At 45.7% G+C, this 17,023-nt stretch overlaps 1 protein-coding gene across 1 annotated transcript in view; it reads right to left on the bottom strand.

Moving 5' to 3' along the window:
- Positions 1–1,274: 1,274 nt before the first annotated feature.
- The window catches only part of LOC146173832 (uncharacterized), a 28,933-nt gene continuing 13,184 nt past the window's right edge, over positions 1,275–17,023 (bottom strand). The window contains exon 4 of the mRNA XM_084583720.1: positions 1,275–1,973. Within this exon, the coding sequence (XP_084439846.1) occupies positions 1,465–1,973 (509 nt within the window). The 3' untranslated portion in view covers positions 1,275–1,464. The remainder of the gene's footprint in view (positions 1,974–17,023) is intronic.

Below are 17,023 nucleotides of genomic sequence, written 5' to 3'. Positions count from 1 at the left end.
TGTTATCAAATGCCAGAAACATGGATACAAGATACCATATTGTATAATGCGGCTAGGCAGTGTTGTCTGGTCATGCAAATTCATTTCATCTTTTGCTTCAATAAAGATACAAAAAGTAATAAGAATAAATTTGTGCTTATTTCTGAAATACGGGTGGCTATCACTTCCGTATGCTTTTCAGTACGTGGTGTTCGTGAACCCATGTTTCTGAGCCAATAATGTTATTTTTCAATACGGGGCTCCTAATATACATATAAATGTTTAACTTTTACTTGAGGTGGACTACTATAAAATAAAAAAAAAGTATGGTATTCTGCGTGAGCGTTTTGTTGATACTTATTCACAAAATGCATTTCCTGCTTGCCCGTAATGAGCTGTGAGCAGCAATTCACATACTCCACTCTGAATCCTTCCCGTTAAGCAACGAAAATAATCCAATGACAAAGAATGCATCGGGTGTAACATTATCTGCCTGTTCTTTGTAGCCGTGGTGTTACATTAAGGGGTGTGGTAAACACATGGATATATATCTTGGGCGTCCTATTAGACGGCTCAAATCAGGTAGCGTGCATGAATAAACGGATGGATGTATATTAATATCGTCGCTCTTTAAAATAGGCCGCAGCGCGTGGCCCAAGTTTAAAAATTTCTTCTGCTTTGAGATAACTTAAGGGTTCTTTTCATAGCTTATTAGCACCGCCCTCCTACTTCAAGAGCCAGTATAGACGCAAATTTCTTTTTCTGTTACCTGTACGTTTTTTCCTTTCGTAGAGCGCAATTATTGTTTCAGACAATTCTGCGGTATTTCCGCTTTTGTTCCCGTTACATTACCTTCTCGTTACAGTGTCCAGACATGACGTGACAACTATCATAAAAAGTAGGACTGAGTAGAGCAACACGATGTCCTATAGACAATAGTGTCACCGCATGAAGCTTCTAATAACAACTGTATACACATTGTTTTGAAAGAGGCATGTTCCCGCTCATGACCTGCATTTGGTGAACCGCATTAGCAACCTTGTTTTATAAACAGTATGGAGTTTTCGCTTATGCCATTTTAATTAAACTTGAAATGATGCTGTATATATTAACTGATGTTATAAGATTTCTCCCTTTAAAACTGGTTTCCAAGCAACGGTTCTATATTCGACACAAATTTATTTGCTGTACTCGTCCTCATCATAGCAGGCAAGCTTTATTTGCGTCAGCGTTAAACACGCTTGTATGCTGACCTAGGAACACTGCCAGTTGCCTCACCTGATTTTTGTGATGACATTGCTGCTGGCCAAAATGGAAGTCAGACTCAGAGCTTGACTTGATCAGCGGGAACCGGTAGCAACACTGGTGCATTTCTTCTGGGTGGCATTTCGGGTATCGATCTTTGTGATGGGCGTCGCGGTCTTGCCTGCCAGTCTTGCCTGCTGCACTGAGGGGGCAGCAGCCGCCGCGTCCGCCATCCCGGCATCACGTCTTTGGCGCCTTTTTGTGTCTGGCGAGCGCGTGGTCGTTGGGCTTGAAAGAGGCCACATCCACTCCTATGGCGCCGCTGGATTCGTAACTCTCCGAAACGCGGCACAGCGAGCTGATGGCGCTCCACTTCCTGGACACGTACTGCTTCATCATGCGTCTGAAGATGCGGCTTCCCAGATTGTAAAGGATGAAGTTGACGGCGAAGTTGGTGTAATAGAGCAGCATGAAGTATCGCTGCAACAGCAGCACGTGGTCTGGCACTGGCTGGTTGCTGATGGAGAGTACGAACACATGGATTCGCACCACGTAGCTGGGCAGGTTGAGTATGATGAACACGGTGCACACCAGGAACAGCATACGGGACACGCTGATCTGGCTCGGGTGCATCAGCAGCCGCTCGGGATGCTGGTGCTGCACTTGGGTGCTTCCATTGGCTGCCACAGTCGTGGGGACGGGTTTGTTACTGGCTGTCGGTGAGCAAGCGCTAGAAGTATTGCGGTTGTCTGCGGGCAAGAGAGACTCTAATTCACTACTGAGATCTCCGAATAGTGTCCCTGAGGCAAAACGAACACCCATTAAGAAAAACAAAAGAAATTTCACGTCGTTATGTTTTTTGGCAGCCTTGCACCCGTTGTCTTTTCTCAAATAATAAATACGCTTCTCGCTTCTATGTGGAATATTTTACACTTTATTTGGTATCTAGGATTATGATTTCGTTTCGCTGCTTGATAGTATGCTTGCGGAATTTCGCACACTCTACAAGCACGAAAATATGGCATAATTTTGAAGCTTATCCGTAAGGCTTCAGTAATGTTTCGCCATACTCGAGTGTGATCAGAATATTGTTCGCGATCCACGATTTGCTCTTGATCTCAATTTTTTCTCTTTCGCCGGAGTACAAAAGATGAACGAGAGATAGCCATATGCCAGCGTGGCAAGTTGAAGTATGTATTTTACAATCTTCAAGGCACAAAGGCTTCTAAACGACGTTCAAAGAAAGGAGGGACCACCGTTGGCCAATGTAAAAATGCTAGCAAGAATAGCCTTATCCGTGTTTACGCACGTTACACCACTACGAAAACTGGTATGTAATAAAGGATTGCGACATGTTTGATTTTCCGGTTACAGTTATTGCATATAAATCAGCTTTTGGATATTAAACTCACTTTAACATCAGATCACGTGTACTCTCCACGAAAACAAAAAGGTGTTGTCTTTCAGGTCACCACATTCTAAGACTATAAAACTACCCATCTGAAGATATTGCTTGCCGGGCACCTTGCCCAATCTTGCGTGCACCTTGTACATGTGAGCATCCATAGTCACGTGCTTAGGATGACGAAGGCTGGTTTTCCTGCTTCAATAATTGTTGCAGTAGCGGAGATACTGTTTCGCAAAGTGAAAGATAGAACCTGCCAGAATAGAGTCGTTCTAAAGAAATACCGCCAGTGCTTCTACCGTACGTGCACAGGATTTACCACAATCTGAAGAATATGATGAAAGTTTACAATGAGCCGGTTGTTATTTCCGCCCCGTGCAAGTTGGCCTCATTATGCCGTTAGGTCATGTCCGGAGGGAAAATTAAAGCGGACTGAGTGAAGGGTCCTGCCACTCATCTCGCCATCTGCCTAGAAGTCCCCCTGACCAGTGGTAGGCGGTACATCGGTCAGACGGGCTGATGTTTGATTTATCGCTTAAAACAACACCAGCTTTCTTTGAATCAAGCTTGAATTTACCCTTGCTCGGTGGCGCATGGTACAAGCGATAAGCCATGCCTGCCTTTGCTGGCAGATACCAGAGTTTTGAGGAGTCGTAATCAGGTGGCTTGTAAGTTATAAGTTGCGTTATAAGTTATAAGGAACAAGGGTAAAAAATTTGTAAGTAGCCTATCAATTAAACTGCATATGAATGGGGACAGGTTTTTGGATTGCGCATAGTGTGTAATATGACGGTTTAAGGCTTTATAAGGTGCGTCTTTAATCGAACAAAACCGCTCGCTAGTCTTCACTTATTGTGTTTACTCCTCGTCCATGTCTCTTTGTGCGCAGCACCCCTTTTTATTTGCTGTCGAAGGCAAAGAATGATTAAAAAAGTGAGCTTGTTTTTGTTTCTTTAGGGTGCTCATTGTTGGAGGAGTATATCTTCGGCTTTGCCTCCGAATAAGAAGAATAGGGAACCGGAGCAAGGAGTTGGGAAATGAAAAAATGTTTCCTTAGAAATGGCTGTCGTCTCTCGAAACCTGTGATGTTCTGATCTGAAAAAAGAAAATACGAAGGCAGCAGAAGCAGGTCAACAGAGCCAGATAAGTCTTCATTCAACGAAAGAATGAAATTCGATGTTTGCAGATGTTTCCAGGAAGGGCTTAACGCTCGACTTAACTTTGGTCTTTATGGAATCGCTAAGCCCTTCCTATCAACACGTGCCAACAGTGAAACTCCTTTTTCTGTTGGTTCATCATGAATGTACGTCTAAATTGTTATTCCTTTTCTTCTGTATTTCATTTTTTTGTGGAAAGATTTCAGGTTCCTGTCCAGGCAAAGTCATTTCGCAAAAAAAAACATTTTTTTCGTTTCCTACCCTCTTGTTCCTCTTACCTCATAGGCCTTTCTTTGTGGAGCAAAAGCTTATATATACCCATCAGTGGCGAACATGTTGCCCTGAAGAAAAGTCTACTTGTCGGAACGTTGGCAGCGGTCTAAGGCACCCTCATTGTTTGTTCAGTCCCCCTGACTTTATGCACCCACCATCTTCATTTCGTTCTACCCTGGTCAGAATGTAGTGATTCATTGGTAGAGGACAGCTGCCGTTGTCAAACTTTTTTTACTAATTATAATAAGTTTTTATGAGTTTTATAAGGTTCTAACGTGGCAAAGGTTCAAACGTATAGTCCATGCAGCCCCCACAGAAAGATGGTTAGGAATCTTTCTTTCTTGAAGTAATATTTAAGAGAAAGCCGTTTTCTGTCAGAGTACAAAAGCTACAGTCGAAAAAGCTTTTGTCAGGGTAAAAAAAGCTTTTGACATAATTCCTCATGGCCGGCTATTGCACAAATTATCACTTTTAAATCTCGATCCATTTTTCCTTACATGAATAGAAAATTTCCTAACGATAGAAAACAGTTTGTAGTAATTAACTGAACACCGTCTAAACCTGCCTATGTTATTTACGAAGCTCCGCAGGGATCGGTGCTCGGACCCCTCCTCTTTCTTAATAAAGAATAAGATTCGACATTTTGCAGATGACTGCGTTATTTACACTCAAAAAACTAATTCTTAAGATAGTCATAGGTTGCAACGCGACGTATTACATATAAAAAATTGGTGCAAAAAATCTCAAATGTCCTTAAACACTGCTAAATGCAAACTGATGTACATTCATAGCCGCTTAAATTTAAATGAACATAGCTATATTTTATGCGGATCTCAATTACATGATACTAAACATATAAATATCTAGAAATACACCTTTATAACTATCTTAAATGGTCAACACGCGTTAAGCATATCACTTCTACAGCGAGCCGGTCCCTGGGCTACCTTAGTCTTCTATGAAGCTTGTTTTAGCACACGTAAAATTATTAGCCTAAACCAAATTAATACGAAGTAAATTAGAATATGCTGCCGCTGTTGGGAACCCACATTAAAGTACCTTTCTGACAGTATTAAAACTATCCAAAACCACGTAATCAGATTTGTCTATTCAGATTTTTCATCGTACACTTGTGTAACCGAACAAAGAATCGTGCCAGCTTACCGCTACTTAATCACCGCCGAAATGTGGACAGATTAGCCTTTTTTCATTGATAATACTATTCACTTTTATCACGCACCTACATCCATAAACACTCCCCATATTCAGTTCGTCACAAAAACAGTCGACATCTGTCACATCCTTGTACAAAGATCGAAACGTTAGCTCAGTCTTTCTTCGTAGGAACAGAAAAGGATTGTAACGGCCTTCCTGATATCACTGTAATCATTGAAGATTTGAATAAATTCAAGGACACGCTGAAATGTATTTACGAGCCTCAGTTTCCCTTATCTACTTTGTTTTGTACTTTGCTTTTAGTTTCCAATTTTTCCTTTTTTTTTTTTTCAATGCGTGACAAGATCTCCATCCGCTGTTCGTCGCCTGTTAATCTTGTTTTTTTTTTTGTTACTGCTTTCATAACCACCGTAGCTGTGTACCTATATCATACTGTTATTTATACCCTCTCTATAGGTATTATGCACACTATAGACCACGTTTTGTTGTTGATTTAGTTGTGAATGTCCACCCCTCATGCAATGTCCCTTCGGGTGTCTTTGGGATTACAAAAATAAAAATAAAATAAAACGGACCATGCACCTGTTCTGCAAGCAGTGTGTCGCTCTCATACTGAGTAAGGTAGCGGTTTCTAGAATAAAGACTACAGGCCTCAAAACGTGCGCTAAACGCGGACACAGTGGTTTTAAATATGCATGAAATGTAGCACACACTCGCATGCTGTCTATTGCAGCTGAGACCGTCAGCCAACATAGGCAAGGGTGTTCAAATAAGCGGGTAGCAATCAGGATGTCTATGGCGCGAGTGCCTATGCTGGAGAGGCTCTGCCGCAATTGATTAGCAGTTAGTTGTATCCCTTTGGATCTTCTCTTTGATCAATCTTGAAATTTGACCGCGTGGAATGTTCTTTTAATTGTAATATCGCTCCCTAATATCATGCTCGTTTTATGGTGAAGGGTTAGAGAACTTCAAAAATAAATGCCTTAAATTTTACGTTAGCGGTTAATTCACACAAATATGTGTAAATATTGGTTACACAAGTCTGGTCTGTTTTTCCGGCCGAAAAGCAGAAATGTTTGGTGAACAAATACTAATTTCGTCCGCAGGAAGGAAAAGTCATCATCACCCAATTTTTCCTTAATAATTGAACACTATATTCGAGAATGTCACGTTGGCGATGCATACATACCTATCTGCCTCTTTAATATATATACCACTACATTCTGCATGATATCTTGCTTTAGTGTAAAGACCCATCGGAACAAGGCTTAGACTCAACGCCTGCTATGGACGTACGCAAGCTGTAGTGTCCTGACGTAAAGTCGTTTATTTTTTAGAGCATGCGCACAAAGCACAGAGCTTTCTTCGCTCAGTTGTCCGACGTCGTGAGCTATATAAATATTAATGCAGACTAAGCACCGCTTATCTATTGACGATCGGGGAACCCTTCGTTATTACAAGGGATTTCCTGTGAATGCGGTGCATGATAATGTGCACAATAAATAATTTATTCGAGCATGAATACCACAAGTCCATAATAAAAATATTGTTCATTGTGGTATTTCGCATATGTTAAAAACCTAGACACACCTATCTTAAAGTGCCAAGCCCTGATAAATGATTGCATTGTTTCGATCTCACTTTCCTACTTACACTGCAATACGATGGCATCATATTAATTGGTTTAATTTACAAAGAAGTGATACGCTTTGAGCCGTTGCTGACCACCTGACTCCTAAAGCAGCATTATGCTTACTGAGAAGAGAACAATATTATCACAAAAGGGCCACATGGTCTGGATAAAGCAGAAAATAAAAGTAATATTGCAAATTATATAACACTGCTATTGGAAAATTGCAAATATTTCTAAAGGAGATTTAACATTTAGAACTGGTGCAAGTGACCTTTGAATAAGAGTATTTGTCTCTACCCTACTTAAGGCGTAATTCAGTTGGCTTTCTCTCTATTATGCAAACGAGATGAAAATGGCCATCAGGGCTAATCTGTTTGTTATCTTCCAACATCGCGTCGACGCCGCTTGTCTTTTAAAAGCAACCGGTAAATAAAAATGAAACATAGTGAACAGCGTAAGCTCATCTAATGGACACTGTTCTGTTTCTCTAGGCCTGGTGTTCATACCGCATGTCTTCGCGTTTTTAAATTTCGACGAAACATTCTTGATTAGCGTATGAATGATCCGATTTATGCAGTTATGAAGCAAGCTGGTCAAAACAAGCTTTCTATTCTCTGGTCGATTATATTTGGGAACGAGTCCTAAATAGATGCTTAAGACAGAGAAAGAAGACAAACGCATAGAAAATAATCGTCATACACTGCAGCTTGTTTCTTTACACTACCGATAACAATGCTTTAAAATATGTAATGAAGTGACAGAACACATTTCATCAAATAAAATCTGGTTGCTTTCCTGGATGAATGCACATATCAAGAGAGAATATTTGTGGAAAACCGACGTGAAAGTCACGTCCCAATCTAAACAGCGTGTCTTTGTTAGTATTCTCAAGCATCTGGCATTCTTATCAGCTGGTGCAATTCTACATATCAAGAGAGAATATTTGTGGAAAACTGACGTGAAAGTCACGTCCCAATCTAAACAGCATGTCTTGGTTAGTATTCTCAAGCATCTGGCATTCTTATCAACCGGTGAAATTCTCCGTAGCGGCTGGTTGTTGTAAGTGCCGTCACGCGGACTAGAGAAGAGCAGTGGTTTGTTCGTTGCCAGTTTTGATTTCGCCACTGAATACACAAGTATTTCCACCCCAAGACAAATTTCGCAAGAGCACGTAGAATTCTCGTGGTCTCATCCCCTTGTTCCGCTGTATTCCGCAGCTGGAAGGTTCCGTTCGTCGCAAACCACAGAAAAACCAAAATAACAGCAGTCAAATATATCTCTTCCATGCAATACTATGTTCTAAATAAAACTGCTTGTCGCACTGATTTTCTTGCCAAGGTTCCCTACCTCGAGAAAATCAGTGCAATGAGCAGTTTTATTTAGAACCTAGTGATGCATGGGAGAGATAAATTTGACTGCTGTTAGTTTGGTTGTTCTGTTACTTGCGACGGAGCCTTCCAACTGCGGAATACAGCAGAACAAAGGGATGAGACTGCGAGAATTCTATGTGCTCTTCCGAAATTTATCTTCTGATCGAAATACTTGTGTATTCAGTGGCGATTCAAAACTGGCAACGAACATACCGCTCTTTTTTTTCTTGCCAAGGTTCCCTACCTGCCCCGCCGGGATGGTGCAGTGGTAAGACGCCCGACTACTGTGCCGGAGTACCCGGGTTCGATCCAAACCTCGGCGGCTGCGTTTCGATGGAGGCAGAACGAAGAGGCGTCCGTGTGCTGTGCGATTTCACGGTGATCCCCACGTGCTCGAAATTACTCCGTAGCCTTTCACTACGGCTCCTCTTTCTCTCTATCCACTTTCACTCCCACCTTCCTCCCTTCCCTTACGGCGCGGTTCAGGTGTCCACGGACACAAGTGTGACAGATACTGCACCTTTTTCTTCCTGTGAACCAATTATTACTATTAGGTTCCCTACCTATGTCGCGTACTTATGAGCAGCACGTTGCTTTTACAATCTCGTCTTTGTTCATTTAGTTTCCTTTCTACCACTTGACAACGAACAGGTGGTTGTCGCGCTGTTCACTTGTTGAAGTTCCGTTATTCTAAAGATAAATTCTGAATAAAATGTTGTCTTTGAAATATCGTATTTAATTCATTTCCACCTCTACTGTAACGCAGCCAAGAACTCTATTGCAACATCGTTACTGGGAAATTACATACTTTTATCATAAAGTTGCAGGTGGATTAAAATGTTTTAGCGTACCTTATGAAATTCGAATATTACTCCACTGTAAGAATATTAGCATTAATTTATCAGAAATGACTGCAATATGAAACGACGTCAGCCTTGCCAAGGCTTGGTGCTGCATTCAGTCTGTTTGCCCCTGGAACGAAATTGTGCTCTCAAACCCTTCGTTTCTTTGGAAGATATGCTACTATATATGCGACAAAGGACATGAATACTGGCTATTGGCATAATGGAATATATGAATATAACAGCAAAGAATGATACAAAACTTTATTTTTTAAACGTTGTTGCGTCCGGACGGCGGCTTCAAAGGGACATCTGGCCAAGTGCCTTTCCAAGAGGCCATAGTGAACGACGTCCGGTGCCACGCATTCTCTTCGGTCCTTGTTTCGACGTGTATCGGGAATTTATGACTCTCTGCACCTTCTCCGCCCAAAAAGAGAAACACACAGAGCAGTTGGCGCCGATCTCACAAGAACTGCGTTTACGCTGTGCTGTCTAACTGCTCTGTTTTCGTCACTTCGCGCCGCGGCCGAGACGCGACTCCGGGGCCATTTGCCGTGAAGCGGAGCGGACGGAGGCGGCGGCGCAGCCCTTTCCAAGGTTTTCGGATACCACCTTCGAGGAGCGGCCGCTTCCGCCGCGGTAATAAATTTTAACCCGCGCCAAGCTGCGCTTTGACCCTGGGCGTTCCTCTGGACTCTCTCCCGCAGTTACGTCATGTGACGTGCGTGCCTAGGGACTCTGTGTGGGGACCTGGGGAACTTTTCCGCTAGATATACCGAGCTCCATCTTATGCGAGCTCTCTCTCAGTGTGAACCTGGAACATGTAACCTCTTGTATAAAGTCTCTTCCTCTTCTCCCCTCAACTGAGCCTCTCGCTTCTTCGAGCACGGCACCGACACCGGTGGAGCCGATGGCGTCGCTAACCAAGTCGCAACAGTGGATGGCAGCTCGGTGAGATGAGCCGGCGTCAGCTATCCTGGTGCGGTGAGTGCCGCGTGTTTATCTCTTGATTCGCCAGATTGTCTAGCGCAGGGAGTCGTTAGTCGAGTTTGGTGCAATGTAATTATTGCGGAAAATTTTGTTGCCACAGGCCAAGAATTGGGTGGTTTGAGCACAAAATTTAGCAGGGAGCAAACGACGCAGAGTGCAAAGTCAGGATGGACAAGCTTAAAGTCCAAGACCTTCTTGAAATCTGCCAGGAGTTGGGCATATCAGTTGGCCCAACAAAGCGCAAAAAGCCAATTCTAGAGCTAGTGCGGGCAGAGGAGGTGACTGAGGAAGAAGCGGACGAGGCTTGGGAAACAGTTCTAGAGAGGAAAAAACTAGAAGTAGCTGGAGAGAAAAAAAGGAAGCAGAACAAAGAGAGCTTGGATTACAGCTGAAGAAACTCGAGATAGAGGCACTTCGTATTTCCCCGGGGCGCTCTGTTTCTTCAGGTGGTCAGTCCAAAATGAAGGACCTTCTGCAGCCGTTTAGGGTGGGCGAGGACATAGCACTTTTTCTCGTTAACTTTGAACGCACATGCGAAAAGGTCGGCTTCGAAATGGACGAATGGCCACAAAAGCTGTTGACTGTACTTCCATGCGAGGCTTCCGTGGTAGTCGCACGCCTTAGCAACGACGAGGCTAAAGACTACAATAACGTTAAAGCGGCGCTGTTGCGGAAATACCGTCTGTCGACTGAGGCCTTTCGGCAGCGTTTTAGAAACGCGAGGAAGGGTACAGAATCTCATCAGGAGTTTGCTTATGAGATCAGAGCTAATATGACAGAATGGCTAAAGAGCGCAGGCGCATATGAAGATCACGACAAAGTGGTCGAGTGCATTGGCCTAGAGCAATTCTATCAAGGAATCTCGGGGGAAGTTAGATTCTGGGTGCAGGATAGAATGACGGAACTAAGTTTGGATAAAGCAGCCGAACTGGCCGCAGAATACGAAATTCGCCGAAATGTACGCCCGAAATTGGCAAAACAGGAAAAATGCGACAGAACGAACTTTGTTCCTCGCAGGCTCGAAGGAAGGAGATTTCCTGCTCCGAAAAACCTTGAAAAAGCTCCTCCACAGGCACTGAGGAGCGGAACGGAGGGCCAGGCAAAATCGCCGAAACCAGCGGAAAGGTCAAAGTCACCTGGTGACAACGCAAGAGCATTTGAGGCGCGCAGGCCAGTTATATGTTATAACTGCAAGGAACGGGGCCACTTGGCTAGAAGCTGCAAAAATAAAGTCGCTTTTGCAAGTATTGCAGATTCTGATGAGAATATGAGGCTTTTACAGCCGTACATGCAGGAGCTGCTTGTTAATGGTAAGAAATGCAGAGTGTTGAGAGATTCTGCGGCCACCGTGGATGTGGCGCATCCGCGTTGTGTTTCTCCGGAACATTTTACCGGAGAATGCGCATGGATGCGGCAGGTAGTAGAAGAGCAGAGTGTCTGCCTGCCACTGGCTAAGGTGTTCATAGAGGGCCCGTTCGGGAAAGTATGCGCAGAGGCGGCGATTTCTCGCAACCTACCTGATAATTTCCCCTATCTGTTCTCAAATAAATCTGAGCAAATACTGAAAGAACGGGGTCAGTCGTTCTCTAATAGCATAGCTTGCATGGCGTTAACCCGTTCGAGGGCTCGCGAACTCTCCGGAAAGCTCGGAAGCACACAGCCAAAAGAAGCACCAGTAAATGCGACAGCTGAGCCCGACGGTGTTCCGCCGGTTGTTCAGCCCCGCGTTCCAGACGATGAGAGTCAAGGGGAGGGCACTGAAAGCACAGAGGCGTCTGCTGAGGACAACCCGGGCGCAGGCTCAGTATTGTCACCTGCGTCCGACAGCTGGAAGCAGCTCGCTCTGCTCGACAAGGTAACAGTTGTTGCCGAGCAGAAAGGAGATGCTTCATTGAGCGCCCTGCTAGAGAGTGTCAAACAAGGCGCCCCCAGAAAGAACATTTCGTTCTATGAAAAAGATGATCTAATGTACCGCCGATACTCTGACAGTAGAGGTAGAGTATACGACCAATTGTTGGTCCTGCGGAAGTATCGCAAGCAGATTCTAGACCTGGCACATAGCAAGGCTTGGGCCGGCCCCTTGGGCATACGAAAAACTAAAACAAGGTTAGTACAAGAGTACTACTGGCCCGGGTGCTGGAAAGAGGTAGAGGTCTACGTTCGCTCTTGTGACACATGCCAGAGAATTGGGAAGTCCACTGACAAGTGGAAGGCACCGATGAAATTGGTTCCGATAATTCCTGAGCCATTCCGGCGGCTAGTTATTGACATCGTTGGACCGCTACCAATGCCGGAATCAGGTTGCCGCTACGTCTTGACCGCGCTGTGCGTAGCCACTAAATTTCCAGAAGCGATCCCCTTGAAAGGGCTAACTTCGGCATGCGTCGTGGATGCTTTGCTGGCTATTTTCTCGCGGACCGGATTCCCAGCAGAGATCCAAAGTGACGACGGAAGCGTGTTCACTAGTTGTCTCACGACGACATTCTTTGAGCGATGTGGAATCAAGGTCGTGCATAGCTCGGTTCGCCATCCGCAGTCGAATCCGGTTGAGCGAATGCACTCCGTTTTGAAGCGAATTTTAAGGGCTCTTTGTTTTGAAGAAAAACGTGATTGGGAAAATTGCATTCCTGCGGCAATGTTTGCCCTCAGATCGGCTCCTCACGAGAGCACAGGTTTCAGTCCGGCAGAGCTTGTGCACGGGCGTAATTTGAGGGGTCCGCTACGATTGTTGCGGGAATCGTGGGAGGGTCAAGGCGAGAATCCTGACGTAGTTTATTACGTGTTGCAATTGCTGGAACGCCTGGGAAAGACCCGAGAGATAGTGGAAAGCAATATGAAAGCGGCGCAGACGCTTGCCAAGGCACGCTATGATAGGACGGCTCGCAGGCGAAATTTCAAAGAAGGCGATGAAGTCATGTTGCTATGCCCTTCGAAAAAGACAAAGCTCGATGTTCAATGGGAAGGGCCAGCCAAAGTGGTATCCAAGCTTTCTGACACCAATTATGAGGTGAAGCTTGGAAGAAAACACTCTAGAGTATACCACAGTATCCTCATGAAGCCTTACATTCAGCGAGAGGCGGTGGTGAATCTGTCACTTAACCTCCCAGAGGAGGAAACCCCTGAGATTCCGTCTGTCATGACGGGAACCACTGCGGCAGACAATCTCCTGCTGGCCAAGATCGAGGCAGAGCCCGGTTTAAGCGAAAGTCAAAAGAGCGACTTAGAACAAGTAGTTCAGGATTTCTCTCTCGTCTTCTCTGACAGACCAAGCAAAACAAACTTGGTAGAACATGATATCGAGTTGACAGATGATAAGCCGATTCGATGCAAGGCGTACCGGGTTTCTCCCAAGCAGAGGGAAATTATGGAGGCTGAAATTCGCCGGATGTGTGAATTAGGGGTGATAATTCCAACCGAAAGCGATTTCACGTCGCCATTGATTTTAGTTGAAGTCCCTGGCAAAGATCCAAGACTTTGCATAGATTACCGGCTTTTAAACTCGGTAACGGTCAATCAGACGTACCCTATACCGAACATCGAAGAAAGGGTTGAGACAGTACCCCAGCCTAAGTATATTTCAACCTTAGACCTTGTTCGCGTATACTGGCAAGTTCCGCTTACTGAGCGTGCCAGTCGCTACGCGGCTTTTATTTCCCCGTTAGAAGCATTCCGATCAGTGATGCTCAGCTTTGGGCTGAAGAATGCCCCTTTCTGTTTTTCCCGCCTAATGGACAGGGTTCTACACGGACTGGAGAAGTTCGCTCTTCCTTACCTAGATGATATAGCGATCTTTTCAAACACGGGGGAGGATCATATAGAGCACCTGCGTAAGGTAATGGAGAGGTTGATGGCGGCAGGGTTCACGGTAAGAGCTGAGAAATGTGCCTTGGGCTGCGCGGAAGTCACCTACCTGGGAAATAGCGTCGCAAGGGGTAGACGCCGACCGTCTGAACTGAAAATAGCTGCCGTGGCAAACTATCGTCGCCCGAAGACTAACACAAAAATGAGGGCTTTTCTAGGGCTTACTGGTTATTACCACCATTACGTCAGGCAATATTCCGAGATTGCAAGTCCGTTGACAGATTGCCTGCGAAAAACAGAGCCCGTGATCATTCAGTGGGACGCCAAGAAAGAGGCCGCGTTCGAAAGTTTGCAAAGGTTGTTGAGTCAAAGACCTGTTCTCACAGCGCCCGATTTTTCGAAGCCTTTTGTCATTCAGTGCGATGCCAGAGACCGAGGTTTGGGAGTCGTGCTTTCTTAGACCGACTCGAATGGGCAAGAGCGACCCATTCTGTACATTAGTCGCAAATTGAGCACTAGAGAACAAGCGTACAGCACATCAGAAAAGGAGTGTGCATGCCTCATTTGGGCTGTACAGAAGCTCGCCTGCTAGGTTGCCGGGTCAAAGTTTACTATAGAGACTGACCACTGCCCCTTAACGTGGCTGCAAAGCATGTCCTCAAAGAACGGCCGCTTACTTAGGTGGAGTTTAGCTCTTCAGCAGCACAACTTGGAAGTGCGATACAAGAAAGGAAAGCTGCATACCAACGCTGACGGTCTCAGTCGAGCATTCTGATATCATTTCAACCCCTTTCCTACCTTGTTATGCATCTGTGTAACCGAATGCATTGTATTCATAGACATTTATGATTTCAGAATGATATGTACCGCATGCAGTCGAATAAACGCGCTTTGAGTTTTAATGCAGTGCCACTATGTTTAATGCACACTAGGGAATGTATGCAGGTTGTCAAAAGGTGTGCGAAACCTCGGGGGCCTCGAACTCACCTTAAATAGAAACAGCTAGATATAGAAGGGAATAGTGCAACGCTCCTAGTACAGTGAGCTGTCCCCTTCGCCTGCCTGATATGCTTTTGCATTTTAGACATTCATTTAGTCGAATTGCATGATCAGATAGCGTCGTGGTGTAAAGGCGCCATTGCGGGAGGTCTTTTTTGGGCTTTTACACTTGTCGGGCACTCTGGTTCGTTTTTTTATATAGCATATTAGCAGAAACGATTGTTTTCTTGAAGATCTGGCGTTTCGAGTGGTTTTCACGGGCTGCTTACTGTGCTGGGTGTGTTTGGAAAAGACAGTCTTGCTGAGCGCGCCAAGCGTACACAAGTTCCAAGCGAAGGGTGCCGCTGAGTGCTGAAAGGAGGGCACCATGCAGCAGAGAGAACCAAAGATTCGGAGAAAAGCGGAGCCGACCACTCGTTCGAGCCTTCGAGTCAACGCATCAAGTCAGCCGAGCAGCGCCAAACTGCGCGACCTCCCGATGCAGTGTCTGGTGGCGGGGGTGCTGTTGCGTCCGGACGGCGGCTTCAAAGGGACATCTGGCCAAGTGCCTTTCCAAGAGGCCACAGTGAACGACGTCCTGTGCCACGCATTCTCTTCGGTCCTTGTTTCGACGTGTATCGGGAATTTATGACTGTCTGCACCTTCTCTGCCCAAAAAGAGAAACACACAGAGGAGTTGGCACCGATCTCACAAGAACTGCGTTTACGCTGTGCTGTCAAACTGCTCTGTTTTCGTCACTTCGCGCCGCGGCCGAGACGCGACTCCGGGCCATTTGCCGTGAAGCGGAGCGGACCAAGCCGGCGGCGCAGCCCTTTCCAAGGGTTTCGAGGAGCGGCCGCTTCCGCCGCGGTCATAAATTTTAACCCGCGTCAAGCTGCCCTTTGACCCTGGGCGTTCCTCTGGACTCTCTCCCGCAGTTACGTCATGTGAAGTGCGTGCCTAGGGACTCTATGTGGGGACCTGGGGAACTTTTCCGCCAGATATACCGAGCTCCATCTTATGCGAGCTCTCTCTCACTGTGAACTTGGAACATGTAACCTCTTGTATAAAGTCTCTTCCTCTTCTTCCATAAACTGAGCCTCTCGCTTCATCGAGCACGGCGCCAACACCGGAGGAGCCGATAGCATCGCTAACCAAGTCGCAACAACGTATGCGATTTATATTTTTCTGACAAAGATTACGTTGAATTGTTACGCTGAAAGATGACACGAAATACATTTACTTTCCGCCGCCCTGCGGTTGTTTAAAGACACGGCGGTGCCGTATAAAGGCCTTTAAGCATTGCTTTAAAAAAGAACAGGATAGTTATCAAGAGGAGAGGAAGTGTGGAGCCAGATTTGATTTATTACATGTTAGCATTGACTTATCTCCTACTCACACAAAACATCAGCGCATCTTCAGGATTACGACTGTGTTAGTCTTGTAGGAAAGCGCTGATTTACAGTACAATAATAATAGCACAAATATATCTATGTTGATAACCAATCTATTTTATCAGAACATTTTGGGCTAGTTTGTTAATATAAATTGTGGGAATTCAACATTTCCCTCGCCCGCACGACGCGACGAACACCCTCTCTCTCTTTCGGGGAGCCCTCATCTTTCCCCCTCTGGCCTCCTTCCTCCGTTTCTGTGGCAGAGAGGGCGGGGGTGAGAGAACGGCCCCTCCTTCCCCTCTCATCTCAGCGTACAGCACCCAGGGAGATGACGCCGCGACACCGTAGCGCGCGGATGCTGCTGTGACACCGAGAAGAACATTGGGCGTTCCCAAAAAACAACTTGGCCCGCTGGCTATGTTTGCCTAGGTGTGACGTTCTTCACGGCCACGGCTGTGGTCAAGCTAGCGGTGTGGCCTCGGTTCTCAGAGCGGAGCCGCAGCCCCGTAGAGAATCCCCACAAATGGCGCACCAACGCGGGGCCCCAGTGGCAGTCCAGTTGGGGAGTCTAGCTCACGAAGAATGGTGGAATTCCACGCAGTAAGTCGTCCAAAGTCGGCTGGGCGCTCCTGGCTGGTATTCGAAGCCTAGCCCGATGGCACGGGCTTCCAACCGCTATTGCGATACGCCTCCAGTGAAATCGCAGGTGTGGTCCGCCGAACGAGTCATTCTTAAGGAGATCCTGAGCTACTCGTCAAGCTACTGCCAGTTGCCTAC

This window comes from Amblyomma maculatum, chromosome 11 (assembly GCF_055883805.1).
Source record: "Amblyomma maculatum isolate TAMU_Amacu chromosome 11, ASM5588380v1, whole genome shotgun sequence".
NCBI lineage: Eukaryota > Metazoa > Arthropoda > Arachnida > Ixodida > Ixodidae > Amblyomma > Amblyomma maculatum.
This window is presented reverse-complemented; position numbering and strand designations above follow the sequence as displayed.